This window comes from Rhinopithecus roxellana, chromosome 10 (genome assembly GCF_007565055.1).
Source record: "Rhinopithecus roxellana isolate Shanxi Qingling chromosome 10, ASM756505v1, whole genome shotgun sequence".
Taxonomy (NCBI): domain Eukaryota; kingdom Metazoa; phylum Chordata; class Mammalia; order Primates; family Cercopithecidae; genus Rhinopithecus; species Rhinopithecus roxellana.
The window spans coordinates 40455516-40474882 of NC_044558.1; the positions used below are offsets into that span (position 1 = coordinate 40455516).

At 34.1% G+C, this 19367-nt stretch overlaps 1 protein-coding gene across 2 annotated transcripts in view; it reads right to left on the reverse strand.

Moving 5' to 3' along the window:
* Window positions 1–11333: 11333 nt before the first annotated feature.
* Window positions 11334–19367, reverse strand: part of CNOT2 (CCR4-NOT transcription complex subunit 2) — a 110086-nt gene continuing 102052 nt past the window's right edge. For both annotated transcript variants that reach the window (XM_010358718.2, XM_010358721.2), the window contains one exon: window positions 11334–12477. In XM_010358718.2, the coding sequence (XP_010357020.1) occupies window positions 12391–12477 (87 nt within the window). In that variant the 3' untranslated portion in view covers window positions 11334–12390. The remainder of the gene's footprint in view (window positions 12478–19367) is intronic.

Genomic DNA, 19367 nt, shown 5'->3' on the forward strand with positions numbered 1-19367 from the left:
CCGCCCCGCCCCGCCCCGCCCCGCCCTGCACGGGGGCGTCTCCTTTGGGCGAGGGGTTGATAGCACAAGCGACAGCGGAGACTTGCAATCGGAATCTTCCATCAGTCCCCTTAGAGGGACGTCCGAGATGAAAGATTAAGATCGATTTAGCTTAACCGGAGGGAAAGTTAAAAAATAATAATCAGAGGGGAGGGTGGAGTTCAAGTGGAGCGGCGGGAATCTTGAACTCTAAACGGGGACTGGTCACCTGCGGGGAGAGCGGCCAGGCTCCGGGCGCACCCCGGGAAGCGGGCAGGGGTGGCGGTGTGGGAGGACACGAGCCGCCCGGGCCGGGCGGATCGAGGTGAAAGCCCCAGGCTAGCGGTGTGCGCTGGGAGGTCCCCGGGGACTACTCAACCGCAGGTTCCCATGCCACGGGCGGGCTGGCGCGCGGCGGTGCCGGAGGCGTGACCCAGCCGTGCCCACGCCGCCGCCCCAGGGAGCGCGGTAACCGTCCAGTCCCAGGACCTGGGCCTCCTAACCGTCTTGGTGCAGACTTGCGCCCCCTGACCCTGCTGCGACCGGGAGGGCTACAGGATTGGAGTTAAACAGGCTGAGTCAGGTGGAGTTTGCTGTGGAGGCAACGTGCGTGGGGGCAGGAGGCTGGACGAAAGAAACTTGCTGCTCAGGTCCTCGGTGACCCTTGTGGCAACTTACGTCTCTGGCAGCCGGGTCGACCCCAACTTGATTTGCCCCCATGGCTGGGGCTGACTGAGACCAAAGGAAACAGGTGGAGAGCTTTGCAGCCTGGAAAGAAATACCACTTTTCCCATCAGAACTTGCTTCGGAGCTCCCAAGAACAGAATCGTTTCTGTCGTTTCCCTCCTTAGGAGTCGTGCCACCCCTGACCCGCCCCAGGATTTGTAGATAAGCTTTCCAGGAGCGCTGTTTAAAGCGACAGCGGCAGGCAGACCCACTTTGGGACAGGTACTGTTTCTAGACCTGTGTTCTGCTCTTAATACTTGCCGTTGCTCCCTCCACCCCCAATTACCTCCACCCCAACTATGCTTCAGCCTCTATTCTTTTCGCGACCTTTTAAAAGTTAGAATTACCTTTTTTCCCAAACCACACTTTTATCATAAAATCAAACTTGAGACCTATTTATATCTACATTTCGAAGAATAAAATCAGAATATTGACTTCCTTGCAAACTACATAAACTTTGTAAGTCGCAAATGAATAAACTCTTAATTATGTTCCTGATGAATACGGAAACATGGAATCATGGAATTCTTGATTTCTCTTTCCTGGACTTCAAATGTTACTTAACTGGTATTGAGTACCTTTCGACTGCAGTTCTGATACGTTATTTGGAAGCACTACATTATGATAGGTAACAAGTATTTCCCAGCAATGGGCAAATTAGTTACAGGAAGATCTTAAGTGTCTTTTTCTCAATAAATTAAGAAGATGTAGGGTTTGAAAAACTTCCAAATTAGGAAGATGCTTTGTTCTCTAATACCTTTTAGGTTTTGAGAGAGATTTTCTTTTTTTAATTTAAATGTAAGTATTGTATTCTTTTTCTGTTAGCATAAACACAATTTTGATTACATTACTTAAAAGCGAGTTTAATAGTTGAAGTAGCATAACCCAAAATCACAAATCTTCAATCTGAATATTTTTCCTAGTGCAGGAAAAATAAAAAGAAATAGGAAATTTTTTTTCTATTGTTATAATCTTCTTTTCCAAGAAAGCAAAAGCCATGTCTAAGATCTGAAACAATGATGAACAAACAAGATCCAGTTATTCTAGCTCAGTATGATGAGGAACTGAAACTTGAGGCAGAATTAATTCCTATTGATGCATAGCAGTTGGGGGACTACCAATAATTAAATGAATATGATTCATTTTTCAATGATTCCAGAGCTCAAAGTCTTCTGTGAATGAAACCTCTGCCTCAAAACTGAAGTACGGTGGTCTAAGTCTAGGGAACAAAATCAGAAAATTCTATCTTATTTTAACCGAAATTCTTGAAATTTTAAAATCCATTTTCTTTTAGTTCTGTTTTTAGTCAATTTCTTTCCTGGCAATTATTCTTAAAGTATTTGAAGAAACTTGTGTCTTCTGTTCTTTAGACATTTTTCTCCTGTTTTCCTGTTTTTAATTTAGCTTGTTTTCTCTGAACACATTATCTTCACATCTTTATTGCAAGTCAAACGTATTAAGACTTCACAAATCAAATCAATTTCTATTTTATTCTTAATGAAATACTGGAAATGTTTATTAGTTTTACTTACTTGAAGCGGAGCTGCTTTATCACATTCCCAAGGAAGATTGCATATGTCAGCCTCTCAGTTTCAGAATACAGGTCACCACTTACTAAGTCAGAATGGTAGTAAGAACTCCAGGAAAGCTCAGAAATGCTAAGCTCTGAGGTCACTTAAAATCTCTGTTCCCTGTGGAAAGTGGAAGTAGCACAGAGAAAGCAGCTAGTCTTTTCTTTGAATAGTGTTCCACCAATTAAGATTAAAAATGTATTATTAAGAACCAGACTAACTTATTTGATGTACATCATCTGCAGTAGTTTTTCCAGTAGGATCATGGCCAGGTCTTGATAAAGTTCAATTTAAAAGAAAAAGCCTATCTAAACAAGGGCATTTAAAGCTATGTTATTTATAATTTGTTCTCATGATCAATATTCAAAAAGTCCTGTGGCTGATGCTCAAGTTGCAACATACAATATCATATTATATATATTTTTATTAAAAGACTCTAAGAAGAATTATAAGGCAGGCTTTTGTATCCTAGGAATAGAAGGGAATTTAGAGCAGGTGGGAAATTTTTTTCAAAAATTGGCACATTATGAAGTTTTTTGATAACTGCCACTAAACACTTGAAAAGCTAAAGTACATAGGAAAATAATGTATAATCACCTTCTATTAAAATTTACATTCTAGAGTTTAGACCTTTTTAACTGCTATAATTATAGATTTTGTTAATGTCATAGGAAACTGAGTTCCAGCTTGCCAATACTAAAACATTAATTTTCTTGTCATGCTCCATTATGAGTGTTAAATATTTGTCATTAGCCTCAGAATTTTAAATTCAAAATACATTTCCTATGTGGTCACTATTTTTTCTGATTTTTTTTTCCTGGCCATAAACTTCACCTATTAAAATGAGCATGTAATTATTACTAAGAACACTACTTACTATTTCTATTTCTAATCACAGTAAATTAGAACAGGGATTTTAACCATTGCCTAGTTCAACATTAATGAAGAAGCTCCCAGACTTTGCATTTTGCTTGTAGTAATAATTATTTAAAATATTTTTTAAAAGCTCAAATTTGTTTGTGTATAGCCTTTATGTTTGCAATTGAGGAAAGCAAAACACAGATAATCAATTCACATTTTTTCCCATTAAAATTTACATTCTGGATTAGCAATTTTTAATACCATACTGGTAGTGCCCTAGAGTTCCTAAAATCTCACCAACTGTTGAGTCTTTCATGTTAACTGCAGTAAATCTCTATGGGAGAGATACACACAGGTATGTAATGAAAGGGAAATCAGCTTTGGAACTTGAAACATAGAGGCCAAGAGGTTTTGGTCCCAGCTTAAATAGTAAATAATTTGACATAAGGTAAATAATCCTTAGTCTATTTTCTGTTGCTATAACTGAATACTTGAGACTGGGTAATTTATAAAGAAACTTATTTCTTACAATTCTAGATGCTGGGAGGTCCAAGAGCATGACAGTAGTATCTCGTCAGGTCCTTGTGTGCCGTAACATGGCAGAAGGCAGTTGCATAGCAAGAGAGCAAGAGTCCCTATTAACTCAGACCACCATCCATATAACCCATCAGGCCCCACACCCTGATGACCTTATTTAATCCTAATTATCTCCCAAAGGCCCCATCACCAAATACCATCAAAAATATGAATTTGGGGAATACGTTCTAACACATTAAATTTGGGGGACACTTTTAAACCATAGCAATAATTTTAGTTTCCTCCTTGTCATACAAAAGGGTTGATCTAGAAGAAAGTTTTAGTATTCTACTAATTCTCCATTTTTGCTTTGCTATGCACTTTAGAAAATTGGGTATTGCTATATAACAGTATCTAGTGAAGTTAAAAGGTCTTTAACAGAATCCCAAAACATGGAGAGCATGTCCTAGCATGACGGCTAATAGGAAGAGTGTTTGTCTTTCGAGAAATGGACCTACGTCGATGTAACACCTAACATAAGCTAGGTTATTTATAAATGCCCTAATTTAACCTTCCCACGAGAAAAGGGAAAAACATTCAGAGATTAGGTAATTTCTGCAAGGCTGCACACATATTGTGTGACAGGGCCAGGGGATTTTATATTTGCATTTTATGAGATCACTTGGACTCGGGAAGGGGAACATCACACACCAGGGCCTATCATGGGGAGGGGGAAGGGGGGAGGGATTGCATTGGGAGTTATACCTGATGTAAATGACGAGTTGATGGGTGCAGCACACCAACATGGCACAAGTATACATATGTAACAAACCTGCACGTTATGCACATGTACCCTAGAACTTAAAGTATAATAAAAAAAATTAACCAAAGATAATAAATTACTTAAAACAATTTTTCTACTATACTATGCCACTTCTAAGAAATTTGTTAACAAAAATGAAGTGTAGATAATACAAAAGCATTTACAAATGGATTTAAAATGTGTTTCTATACTTATATTTAAGTAGTTAGGCTTAATCAAAATCTCTACTGTAAAACCTGATTATGAAGGGGACGGTGAGTAGAGGCTGAAGGAATTAATAATTTAATCTGGTCCCCCTGCTTAATTTTACTCTGAATCACATTTGTGTTGAAAAAAGCCTCTTCAGATCCTTAGCAAATAGTAGTAGTACTGTTTTATGTGGAACAGAGAGATTAAGTTAGGTTTCTAGTGGCTTGCTAAAAATTCAAGGTAAATTCAAGGTAGAAGTAAATACAGGGAATAATTAGATGTGCAATAGTTATAAGGCAGATAGAAATCCTATCCTCTGCAGACTGAAAAGCATCGAATACTTCTAATAATAGCTTTTTTTTTTTTTTTTTTTTTTTGCCTTTGCTTGGACACTTCCAGTGATGGAAAGATCATTCACTCCTAATGATTTCTGGAGCTTTTGAAAAATTATAAAGTGGTACTTTATTACTGTAGGTGGAAATTTGCCTTGCCATAACAGCCATGTAATGGTCCTTATTCTGCCCTCTGGCATTATGTAAGATAAACATATTTTTAAGAATAAAGCCTTACAAGAGGCAGGAGAATGGTGTGAACCCGGGAGGCAGAGCTTGCAGTGAGCCGAGATTGTGCCACTGCACTCCAGCCTGGGCGACAGAGCACGACTCCGTCTCAAAAAAAGCAAAAAACAAACAAAAAGAATAAAGCCTTACAAATGACTCTACCTCAGATATGAGAAGACAGCCATTTGTCCCTCCTAAGCCTTTTGTTACGCGCATCTTCCAGTTTCTTCAGTTTCTCTTTTGATATGATTTAGGAAACTAAGGTTTTACCCTTAGTCCAAAATGCTAAGAATGGTTAAGTCAAAGTTGGAAAGGATGCCCCACTTTAACATTTGAAAGTCTGAACTTTGCTTTTCCATGATATCCAATTTACAAACACTTCTAGGATAACGGATTTTGTTGTTCAATGACAGTGTCATTGCAAATGTAGAGAGAATTTAGATTCATAAGTGATATACAAGTCAACTAATATTCAAATTTTAGACCTATATTAAATCATTTAGATTGAACTGAAAAAAATTACACAAAACTTTAGATAAAAAAGGGAAATCTGGAAATAACTTTTTGAGCAGAGGAGTAACATGACTTGCATTTTTTAAAACCGAGATATAACTCATGCAATAGAGAGCATGTTATAGTTGAAGAATATTAACCACTTGAAGACAATAAATTAAAACATTAAAAATAAACAAATACATCTTTCTCTTAAAAGGGGAAATATTTAACAACTCAAAGACAGCCCATTTTTCATGCACTGTTACATATGGTAATTAAAACTCCATCTTAAAATAAATGTTCAGTATGTAACAGATTTAAAGGTAGCTTTGAAACATTCTGGCTGCCCCAAATCTTTATTTTTATACATAAGAAGATGAAACTATTTATATCATTCCCTCATGTAATGTTTTCTCATTCAGATGTATAATTTTGAAGAATAAATGTTTAATTTAAAATAGTGTTCTCATTATAAATTAGTATCAAGAGGCCTGATTCTAAAAAGAATCAAGCAGACTCAGCGATTTGTGGACATGATACTACCCTTGAAATTTGAAGCATTTCTTCCAAAATGTTTGAAGAACTCATGTATTATCATCAAAATTATCTTCATTATGCACTAGGAAATAGTTTGGTCTGGAAGAAAAAAGCATTTATTGTAAATTTTAAAAGTAAATTATGTGGTCAAAATGTCACTTAGGCCAAAAATAAATGCAAATCACAAAAACATTACATTTCAGGAAACACATACAAATTAGAGACCAGCTCTGATTGATAGTAAAGATTTGTTTTCCTCAGCTAATGCCCTCAATTATTGTCTAAAAGAACGAACACTTTTGGTATAAAGCCAGTTTTATTTCATCTTCTCTAAGAAAGATATCAAAACATTTTTGTGGTATGGTATGGCCTTTCAGGCCTAGAAATGAAAACTAAGATAAATCTCAAAAAGAATGAAAAATTGGCTTTGCTATGTAGAAGATAGTTTAACTGAAGTATTTTAGCTCATGTCAACTGGTTATCATATGCTATTTGACTATGCAATAATCTAGATTTTCAAGATAGGGAATTATGACAATTATGACCTTGTGAATTTTGATACTTTCAAGAAGTCATTTAAATAACTGAGAGAAAACTGTATAATAAACATGGAAATGACTAGCTTTTTTAAAAAGCCTTAAAAATCTTGAGTTCTTATGATAAAGAGACATGTCACTAATATCTTGTCACAGTATTTACACAACTGTTTAACTGGATTAAAAAAAATCTTCAATTAATGCACATGTAACTGATCATGTAATTCCCATTACCAGTTTTTATACATACAAACTGAAGAGGAAATCTTAAGATCAGCAGAAATATTCCCAGGAAATAACTGAGATAAAAGCACTTTTGCTGTTTTCTATTTATGTATGGATTCAACTTTCCTCCTGTTCTGCTAACAAATACTATTGTAGTAACATGGTTTCTGCCCTAGAACACTGGATGTCATAGGAAAAAGTAAATGAATGCCCCTGATACACAGGGATTACAAGATTTTGTGGGATTTCATCAGAAACTTAAGATTTTATTCTACTTAGTACTTGTACACAGGAGATTGCACACTAATGCAATGTACAATTTCAGACTAAACATTTACGACAAAACTTAAAAACTGTGTTTTTCCTCTTTCAAATGTAGGACTAAAATATACACATAAATAAATCTGGTAAATACATACATATATATATGATTACTATTTGTTGTGCTTTATTAATGTTTCACATTCCTATTCCTAACATCAAAAGAAAGCAACTCTACCAGGTAAGTTCGATAAAGTTGCCTTTTGTAATTTTTTTGATTTAAATTTCTTTCCAAAGATACAGCAGTGATTTTAAGTATACCTTATCCATGATTCACAGAACAGCATATTCTTATGTACTTAAAGGTCAATGCTTTAATTATATACCTTTTAGCCCTGGTGACATCATAGTCTCCAACTTCAAATCAAGAAAAGGGTATCAGCCCCTTAAAGAGCTGAAGAGAGGCCTGGAAGTAATCACATTCGACTTTTTATTTAAAAAGGCAGTCCTGTCAATTGAGTCATTCAATTTCTGTTTGCACATTGACTGAACCTTTACTTCATGAAGCAGCTAAGTACTGTGTAGCACCTTAATATAGAAAAAGTCTGTTTCATTCAACTTCTCCCTATTGGTTTGAGACTTGCTCTGTTACAGTTCTTCCTGTGTTTGATGACAACTGTCATGCCTCCCCTTAGTATTTTTTAGTTGTCTCTTCTCCAAGCCCTACATCTCATCAATTCTAAGGTGCATGTTCTTTCCTCACATAATAGATACATTTTGTAATTGGTGGCTTGTCATAGTTGGAGCTTTTTTTTTCTTAGTGGTACATAAAATGGTGTACCTTACAACTGATGGCAATTAGATTTCTGAAATACAGTAATTATCTCACTTACTTTAACACTTTTTCCATGAGCCACCGGAACATTAAGACATTCAACTCCTTACCTTATGCACAGAACACTGTCCAGCTTGTCTCTCCTAGGTTATGTTCTATGAGGTTAAATTTAATGTTTTACAAAACAACTGATTTGAAAATCTTAATTAACTCAGTTACTTTTTAATATTGCACTGAAATCTATTATTTGTCCTAGTTCTTCTCTTCCAGTCACAAGAATGAGCTTAACTGCCTTTCATTGACAGCTCTTGAATTTGATACCTGAAGACAAATACCATGTTTCCAAAATTTTATTCCTATTTGTTGTTTTATATACTTAAAATCTACTCTAAAATGGGAATACTAAATTTCACCTTGTGATGCTATTCTTCAAACAAGATACAACAATATATATAAAAACACACAGCATTTGCTGGGCAGTTAGAACTTCTCCCTCCCCTTCTCCTTCCCCAGGCATGGTAGCTCTTATAATACGGCATTCAAACAGAACGTGACATTTCATATGCGTGATTACTTCCAGTACAGTGGGCTTCCTATCTTTTTCTGAGTGCTATATTTTCCTTAATGTAGCTTAAGATTACATTAGTATTTTTGGCAACAGGATCACAGTTCTTATTGATCTATATATGAACCACTCAAATCATGATATATTCCATTATCCTTTATTAAGAACCAAAGTGCAAAACTAAGTAATTTTCTTGATTGAATGTATCTTATTTGATTCAACTCTACACACCAAACTACTGGGTTAGATTTAGGTCCCAATTTTAACCTTCAATGTGTTTATTTGCTTCATCTTCCACATCTGTCACGTATTCATGGTATAATCAAAGTCACTGGTAATGCCAGTGGCAAGGAGACAACCTTGTGACCTGCCATTAGGATCCAACTTTTAGAAAGTAAAGGCATCTCAATGTCTGGCTTAGTTCATTCTCCAGAGACTATCTTAATGGAACCTAGTAGATATTTCTAGATCTTATTAACTACATAGACAAACCATGGTTAACATACAATCCTGCTTCCACACACACGTTTAGGTTTTCAGCAACTTTTTGCAAAATTGAGCTATTAAATCTAAGTTAAATGAGTCCTACTGTATAGCCATACTCAGATGCCACATATTTTATGAGCAATGGATGTAACAAAGTGGAAGATCTATGGCTTGTGAATAGAAAAGGATATATCAACTAGAGAGGCTAGAGACTGGAAAATTTTGAAATATTTAAAAGTTATTGAAAATGCTTAAAAAGATTCTTGTGAAAATGAAACTACAGCAAATGATAATTGAGTAAACTATCTCAAAGCCCAATGCTTTAAATTATACACTTTATTTTCAAATTGAAATATCAACTTTTATCATTCGATCAACTATTTATCAAGCACCTGCTTTGTCCCAATTTCAGTGTCAAAAAGAAACAGACTAGTTAAGTGGCTGGCTTTATATATACTTTAAGAATTTAGATAAACTTTCAGTTCTTAAAATGTATTATATCTAAGGAAAACTATTTGTGAAGTCTCTGAAAATACAGCTTTAGCATATAAATTATAGTACCACTTAAAGAATTATATTTGAAACCAAATAAAGGATTTCCCTTTGCAATTAAATACCTTTTATTCCCAGAAAGTCAATCATAGTTTAATCTAAAAAATTTATTTAACATAGTGTACACTATATTTCACTAATTATATAAGGGGAAATTAACAGAATTAAAGCTTTGAAAGAAAATGTGAAATATAATTAGTTGGGGTCAGTACATGTATAACCATAAGTTATAAAATCAAGGAGTATTATAACTGTGTTATATTTAAAAAGTTTAAAGTAGTGTTTTAAATATTTCAAATAGAGTAACTTGTATTTTGAAGTCCACAGCATGGTAATTTCTGATATTAACAAGTTATAAAAAGTTGGCTAACATGCAAGAGTTTCTTCATTTTGGTAATTCAGGATAAAAATAACTCAGAAAAATGGAAAAGTGTGCATTTAAAACTCTGTATATGGCAGTTAACAAAAAAAGAGAAAAAAGATTAGAGCCAAGACAACAAACCACTTGATATGAGCTATCTTACTTTTCTGAGTCATTCATCAGTACCAGTCATGATCACGCTTCAGTTGAGACTTCAATCTATATTGTTGTTTATATTCATCAGAATAAAGATCCCCTTCCACATTTTTCTTCCTACTTGTTTTTTGTGGTTATGTAGGAAAAGTTACATTTTATTTTACGAAGTGAATTACTAGGAAAAAATCTAATTTTTTTTTTTTAGACTCATTTCTATGTTTTGACTCTGGTTTATGTCAAATTAGGTATAGTGTTCTGTGAAGGTTTTTGTACAATAGATAAAATGATAATTACATAGTGCTGTCTTACTGAGGAGATGCTTTGGTTTAATTCTGAAAGACAGAAATTCCTGTTTTTTTAAATGTTTCTCATATCTCAAAATGCATAGAAAAAGGTAAATTTTAAGCCACTTTATATTCCTGGTACACAAACACAGCAATGTTATAAATGTTTCATTTTCAAAAGATTTGGTTAATGCCAACAGACTTTTATTCTTCATAGAAAAATAGGTTAAAAATGAAAATTTAAAGGATCAAAACTCATTGCCTTTTTTCTACTCTCTAGTTCTGCTTTTGGTAGCTTCAATCATCAGATTTTTTAAATGCAGTACTTGTATATAGATGGGAAAAGAATCCATTAACTTGTAAATATGAGGTATCTAGGCCAGCAAACTGAAGGTAAAGTCTACCCATTCCCACCTTATGGCTTACCTTAATTTGCACATTACTTCTTAGAGATACATTTAAAGGTCCATCAAGAAATTTCTAATAAATTTTTCACAGAAGTACTTTGGTTGGGTTCCAAGAGTATTTAGAATGTTTTATTTCTAATGCTGCCACAATTCATTTAAAAAAATAGTTTTCTCTTATTAATACTGTCTACATTTTTAACCTACAAGTGAAATGGTTCACTACATTTCCATTAAATTACTTGTTTGAAGCTGAAAAAGACATTTGAGTCACACCATTCAGTTTGATATCTGTAAAACTTCAGTTTGTTTCCTCTATTTTTCATGTTGAAGAAATAATTTCGCAATTTCAAATCAAAGCCAACACTGCAGTGAGGAGAGCTTTTCTACTTTATTACAAAGAGAAGAAGCCTTTATGTGGTCAGAAAATACAAGATTGATCTTTTTTTCTCTTCCTATGAAACGCTGCTGTTCAAACAGCCAGAGTGAATTGTCTCAGTTCACTTCTTTAAGTCCCATCACATTCACTTGGGTATGGATGTCCTTGGCTGCTGAAAATCTGGCCCTTTTAGTGCACAGGGCGACAAAGTCCCCTGACCAGCAGTTCCAGAATGTCCCATTTTCATATATTGCATCCATGCACACCTCCTAAAAATGAGGTACAGCAGGGCAAACATTTTCCAAAATAGATGTCATATATATAATATATACACATTCGTACATACATACCTTTATTCATGTGATGTCCAAAAATTTAAAAAAAATGTACACATTTATTACAAAATCGTAACAAAGACTGGACAGTGTTTTGCTCATTCTGGAAAGATGAAGCTCAGTAATAACACAACCCTGGAGAACCATCCAGAGATTGTGGCAATATCTTTCTTCTAAACAGTCAGATATTCTTGCATTAAGCTTGGCGAAACTGCCTTTCAAAAACAGAAGGGGAAGTAAAATGAAGGAAGCAGACCTTGCTCATCTTTCCAAATGAAATACGAGAAGGATCCTCACATAAAAATGCACAAACATTTGTTATTTTATTACCAATAGTGCTACAATGAACAATGCAAAATTTGTGGTCTAATTTTGTTGAGTCTTTTGTGGGTTTTCTTTTTTACATTTTAGAAACTATGGTAAACTTCTGTCAGTGTATTTGCTTGTCTTTACAGACTCAAGTCTGCTGGCAAGAAAGGAAATAAATGAAAAAATTTCAGACCCTGCTCAAACTAGAGAAAAACAAATTATAAATTTAGTTGTTGGGCAGCACATAATTAGTAAGGCAGGACCTCAAATGGTGACCCTTTGCGTAAGCCAATTGCCAGATCCTCAAGGAATTAAAACCAGGGTGCCTGAGCCACATCAGTTCTGCAGTTATGTTGAGTATTGTGCTGAGACAGCCATACCCCAAGAAAAGGGAAGTCTTTTTTTTTCAGAAGGCTTGCTGAGCAGGGTTGTAGTTGAAGGTGGATGGCAGGTGAGGCCGTTCTTCTAATTTGTCATATTCCAGATGGAACTCCTATAAAAACAAATTCAAGAATTTAGATATCTTCTCCTTTTCATCTTAAATTATTGTCAAAATGTATTTACTATACACATAAATAAAATACCCAATATATATGAATCAACATCAACACAAATATACCAACTCTTTTTCCTGTACATAAAATACAGCTTGAAGAAAAATAATGCGCTGTAGTTTCTAACCGATGAGTACAAAAATATAGACAGGCTCTCTGTGTGTTAGTCAAGAGACTACTAATGGAACATTTGACACTGAAATGTGTATTGTTTTTAACTTAAAAAAAGAGGGGGGCAATTACTGTATCTCTAAATCACTGGAAATTACAGGATATTTAAAATAACGCCCCCTTCAATGAAGTATAAAAACCTCCCCTTCAATGAAGTATAAAAACCTAACGATTTATTTTGTCCATGAAAAAAGTTTAGAAATAATTTTCCAATTTGTCTTTATTATATTTATATTAAAAAATAAGCAGGGCCGGGTGAGGTGGCTCACGTTTGTAATCCCAGCACTCTGGGAGGCCGAGGCAGGCGGATCACGAGGTCAAGAGATCGAGACCATCCTCGCCAATCAACATGGTGAAACCCCGTCTGTACTAAAAATACAAAAACTAGCTGGGCGTACTGGTGCACGCCTGTAGTCCCAGCTACTCAGAAGGCTGAGGCAGGATAATCGCTTGAACCTGGGAGGTGGAGGTTGCAGTGAGCCAAGATTGCGCCACTGCACTCCAGCCCAGGTGATAGAGCGAGACTCCATCTCAAAAATAAATAAATAAATAAAATAAATTTAAAAAAAGCAAACACATAAAATTATTCTAACCTCATTAAAATCTGGGGAAAACAACGAACTTAAAACTCACACATCGCTAGATTTTCATTTCACAAACCCAAAACCCTGACTCAAATATAAATCAACTGCCACCAAAAACTAGACAATGGTTCTGCTGTAGGAACATTTGAAGACTTAACTAGATACCAGCTCATTTTAATCAAACTTTCAAAATACTATATTAACTTCATGAGTTTTAACATTTAAGAATGGTGAAATTAATTTCTTCACACTTCCCACCCAAGATCAAGATAGAGATGCAGAATAGCTATGTTTATTAGAAAAAAAATGCAAACAAAAAATACCTCTGCAACCCCAAAAAGCAAGAGGCTCTAAAAGCCTCTTACCAATTCTACAATCTGAATTAGCACAAATTACTGCACAATTCAACTTAAAGAATTATGAAGCTTAATATGTATTATGTATTAAAGATTAAGCCAACAAGTGACATTAGCTACCATGGGTTAACATATTTTACCTTATCTGTCTGGTTTCAAACTGATTCCATGATGAGTATTTCCATTATTAAATTAAAATGAAAACCTAGACTATAATGATCAAATTTTAAGATGGAATACCAAGTATTTAAAATTTAAAGATATTACATTACATTTAAATAAATTTAAAGATATTACAGACCTAACAGCAGAATTTATTGAAAGCCTAATATGTGCTAAAATTAGAGACATAGCTAATTTTATTCTAATCTTTATAATAATTCTGCAAAGCAGATATCATTTTCATTTCGTGCCCGAAGAAAATGAGGCTTACAAGTAACTTGGCCAAGTCATACAGTAAGTGATACACATAGCATTAGGATCCAGACCCATGTGACAAAAAGCCTCCATGTGACAAAAAGCCTGTGTCTTTTGTAGTGTAACACATCGTTTTTAATAGTTTTAGTCCAAGATCCAAAACATATTCATTTACTTCATTACACAGCAATCCAGAAATGCTGAAAAAATTCAGTCCCCTTCTCTCTTGGTATAAGGTGAAGAAAAAGGAAAAAAAAAAAAAGAAAAAAATTCAGTCCCCTGACAGAAGTTTATAAATAAGGTACACCTTGGTGACTTTAGCTTGAAACGGTTGACTTCATGTGACTGGTACAGTAATTAAGGCACAGAGGTTATCTGCTTATCAGTAAAAATTAGCAAACACCAGAATCACCACCACAACCACGACATCCTGCCCTAATGCACTGTGTAGCTACTACTCTCCCTCTCCCAGCCCTAGCTAGGAATTAAAATAATTTTATTGCTTGGTTCAAGTTGAGTATCTGAATTCGTGAAGAAGAAAATTTATTCTTATTATTCTTCTGAAATTAAAATTGGCATTTTTGTTTTCAAAATGTGTAGTTACAGGGAAAATAGTCTAATTGTAACTTCCACAATGTGATAAGTTACACTGAATAAGTTAACTAAAATTTTTCACATTGGTGAACTACAATGTATTACTAGGAATTTAAACTAGATTAGCTTTATCAATGTACATTTTCCCCTAGAAAAATATAATTTAAACATAAGGAGCATAAATAATTTTGATATAATTTAAAAAAATCTTCAAAGACTCTAGTGTATCAGAGATTTAGAAATTATATAGGTCAAATTTTGCCTTCCAAGTTTTAAAATCTTGTTTTCCACGTATTTTTATTCTTCTTAAAATACATAAAAGTTACTTTATTTAATTTGATTACTGGTAACACCATTTACATGTTTATGTTATACACACACACACACTACACACATGCACATCCTCCTACATTCTGTAGGATCAAGTGTCTATCTACTTTGTATACTACTACCTACAACTTGGAATAGTGCCAAGTCCCTAGCAGGTGTGTTATTAACATATGATGAATTAATAAACACAAGCTTTCTTCCTTTGTTTTAGAAACAAAACATTTAATTCTTCTATTATTATCGAATGATACATTAGAGGATCTATGTATCTATTTGCTTTTAGTGGGGAAAAAAAGGATTTCTAGATTATAATACAATGATTGCAAAGGCTAGAAAGAGTTTCAAATACTTTTTAGACAACTTTTTAATACCTTAGTTCTTCTATTAATAAAATTAGGTTATGTATTCTCCAAATGTTACTTGTTCAATTCAAGCAAAACTGAATGCAATGGATTCATACAGTCAAATATTATAAAAACATTAATGTAATCACTGATCTACTTATGTAGAGAAACATACACCGCAGAAGTGTTTTCTCAAATTCTCATGAAATGTTAGCTTTCTCTTACCTACATGTTGAGTATCTCTTATCTGAGATTTTGCTTATTCTGGGAACAGAAGTGTTTGGAATTTTGGAATATTTATACATATAAAATGAGATATCTTGAGGATGGGACCCAAGTTTAAACATTAAATTAATTTGTTTTATATATACTTTATTCACATAGCCTGAGGGCAATTTTATACAATGTTACTAATATTTTGTGCATAAAATGAGGTTTGTTTACACTGTACACTGAACCATCAGAAAGCAAAGGTGTAGGGTATGGAATTTTCCACTTGTGACACCATGTTAGTGTTCAGAAGTTACAGATTTTGGAGTATTCAGGTTTTAGATTTTTGAATCAGAATGCTAAACCTGTATAAGAAATCCACATTAACTTAAATTTTAGGAAGTAGCATACTATCTTAAATACAGTTATTAGAAATAATCTTTGAAGAAAAGTACGTATTACTAAAGTATAAGGCTGTACTAATATGTAACAGTGAAATTAATGAAAAATCACATTTATATCAGACTGTGACATAAAAAATCTTAATTGTTAGAAATCCCGATAGATCTACAAGGTCAAATTAGGCCGAAAGAATTCTTAAATTTTAAGTCTTTGAGAAAGCTACTAATAATAAGGCAGCCTCTATCACCTAAAAATTCACTGTGGAAGAAATTATTTTAAAAAATTTATGCATGAAGATTATATATACTATCTGAATTACTGCAAATTTAAAATTAGTGAAATATGAGTAATTCCAGCAAAACGACACAGGAGAACATGGCCTGCTAAAAAGTTACGAGTATCTAAAAGGAAAGAATAAGCAAAATACAATGTTAAATTAAAAAAAAAAATAGAGATAGGATCTGGCTCTGTCACCTAGGCTGGAGTATAGTGATGCAATCACAGCTCACTGCAACCTTGAACTCCTGGGCTCAAGCAATCCTCCCACCTCAGCCTCCCAAGTAGCTAGGACTACAGGAGCACACTACCACATCTGGCTATGTTTCTCTCTCTCTCTTTTTTATAGAGACAGAGTCTTGCTATGTTGCCCAGTCTGATCTTGAACTCCCGGCCTCAAGTGATGGTCCTGCCTCATTCTCCCAAAGTGCTGGCATTATAGGCATGAGCCACCATGCCCACCCAATATCAACATTTTAATGTATATATTATTGATTTACAGGAAATTCTGTAAATAAATAATGGATTGGATTCTAGAACTCAGGGCCACAAAATTTTTAGAGGATAAGAAATACTTCTGGTTTAGATTATCTATTCTCTTATTTAATATTACAATTACCTGAAAATAGTAAGTGATTTGGGGAAAATGCTCATACAAAATATTATGAATGGACATAAAATATTATGAATGGACTCCAGGATTATGGTGTAGAGCAGTTCAGTACCTTTCAAGAACACCATAATATCAGCTATTATTAAAATATTAATCCATATTGTAGGCCTCTTACAATGAATTGAGGTTATTTAATATACATTCTTTAACTGTGAATAGTAAGGCACACCCACTTTACAGGTGGGGACTCAAGTTAATTTGGACATGACATATTAATGGATTTTCTATAATTTGATGAAGGCTGTTAATAAATATACTCATGAACAGGTCCCAGATTTCTTCATTCCTAATCAATATTCTGGGAAAGCACTGAACATATCCTTTAAAAAAATGTTGAAAAATCTATTCTGTGAATATAATGCAACTTCAAAATTTTAAGTGCATGAATTTGTATTTTAACATAATCAAGAGTGAGCTGCTTATTAATGTCTTAATACCAACAATTCTGCCTGTTTTCATTACTATGAAAATAATTTTAAAGGGTGTCAGTGCAAGGGACCAACAAACTATTACCTTGAAAGGGATTTCTGAGGGAGTAACTTCATGATACTATTTCTCACATTTTTCACATCACAGTTAAAACATTTAAAAAGACAAAAGCTTAATTGTACATGAGATAGATAAAACTGAGCTAAATTATTTTATATATAATGTATATAAAATATGTAAATCCATTTAGATAGATAGATATAATTTTCTTTAAAATGACATTAACCTGATTGAGGAATTGCTTTTGCTGGAAATTAAAGGGGTCCTACATTAATGTTAACATTGTTTTCTAAATATTTAACTTTATGAGGAGAACTTAATTCTGGAAAGCTGATTTTCTCATAAGTTGATTTCCTCACACATATATCTAACTAAAATTATGTAGCTGTTTACTGCAAATATCCACCCCTTTTTACATATGTAAGTTTGGAATAATTTACAATAATATTGAGCAAAAATGTTCAAATTGAATGGAGAAAACCTCAGTTATTTCCTAATAAAATTTTTTTCTTCTTCCAAAGATGTTTTTGACTCCTGTAGCATCACCTAATCCACAGGTTCTTTAAATATAGTTCTGGACCAGGACCAGCATGTCATCACTGGTGTCACTTAGGAGCTTGTTAGAAATGCATTTCTTAGGCATCACCCACAGACTCATTAAATCATAAACGATGGAGGTATGGTCCAGAAATCTGTGTTTTAACAAGTTTTCCAGGTAATTCTGATACAAGCTATAGTCTGAGAACCAATGACCTAACCTAATTAACAATCAGCTCTAATTTTTTCATCCTTGCAAAAACAGTAGCTACAATCATGATGATAAAAACAATAGCAGTAAACTTCTACAACTACCAAGATGTATCAGATACCCAACATGTGCCAAGCACTGTACTCAGTATGTGTATGTGTATATAAATATATATGAAATTTCATTTAATCTTCATAAAAACTTAAGAGCAAAATCTCACCTCAATTTTACAAAAGAGGAAACAGGCATGAAAAAGAAAATTGTAGAAGGTCAAAGCATAAATAACAGCAACAGGAGTTAAATTCAAATCCATGATACAAAGGCTATAGCTTTCTACTATATACTAGATATCTTAAAAAGCAGGTAACATATATAATATCTCAGGCACTATTTTTAATTAATGTGATTATTTAACCAAAAGGTTAACTCATAAATATGATTTTTGAAAACACAATGTTCACATAAATTAGAACTGTTAGAATAATTCAAATATTAAATACAGTATGTGGACTTGGTCTGAGAAGTAAAGACATTTACCACTGAGATACATCTGAAAAAAAAAAATGAAAGATTTAATTTCTTATGTGGATTTTATTTGGTGTTGTCTGTTAGGGGACATCTGTTTTTATTTCTTTTTTTGAGTTTTTTTTCTTTTTTTTTTTTTTTTTTTTGAGACAGAGTCTCACTCTGTCACCCAGGCTGTAGTGCAGTGGTGTGAACTCGGTTCACTGCAAGCTCCGCCTCCCGGGTTCACGCCATTCTCCTGCCTCAGCCTCCTGAGTAGCTGGGACTACAGGCAGCCTCCACCATGTCCAGCTAATTTTTTTTTGTATTTTCAGTAGAGACGGGGTTTCACCATGTTAGCCAGGATGGTCTTGATCTCCTGACCTCGTGATCCACCCACCTCGGCCTCCCAAAGTGCTGGGATTACAGGTGTGAGCCACCGCGCCCGGCCTTTTTTTGAGTTTTACATGAACTCTCGGGATGTAAAAAATTTTTGTGATAAATATCTCTGGTAAGCATTTTACATTGTCTTCTTAAAATGTTTTACCTTTTTTAATAATAATTTTAGTAAAGGAGATTCAAAACTACAAACAAAAAAAACAAATCGACAACTAAAAAATTGTCCAAAGAACTGTCAGAAACATTTTTCTTCTCTTTAAATTTATTTAAAACAAACAAATTTAACTCTTTAATTTATAATCCTAAGAATCATTGATGGAAAATGTATCAGA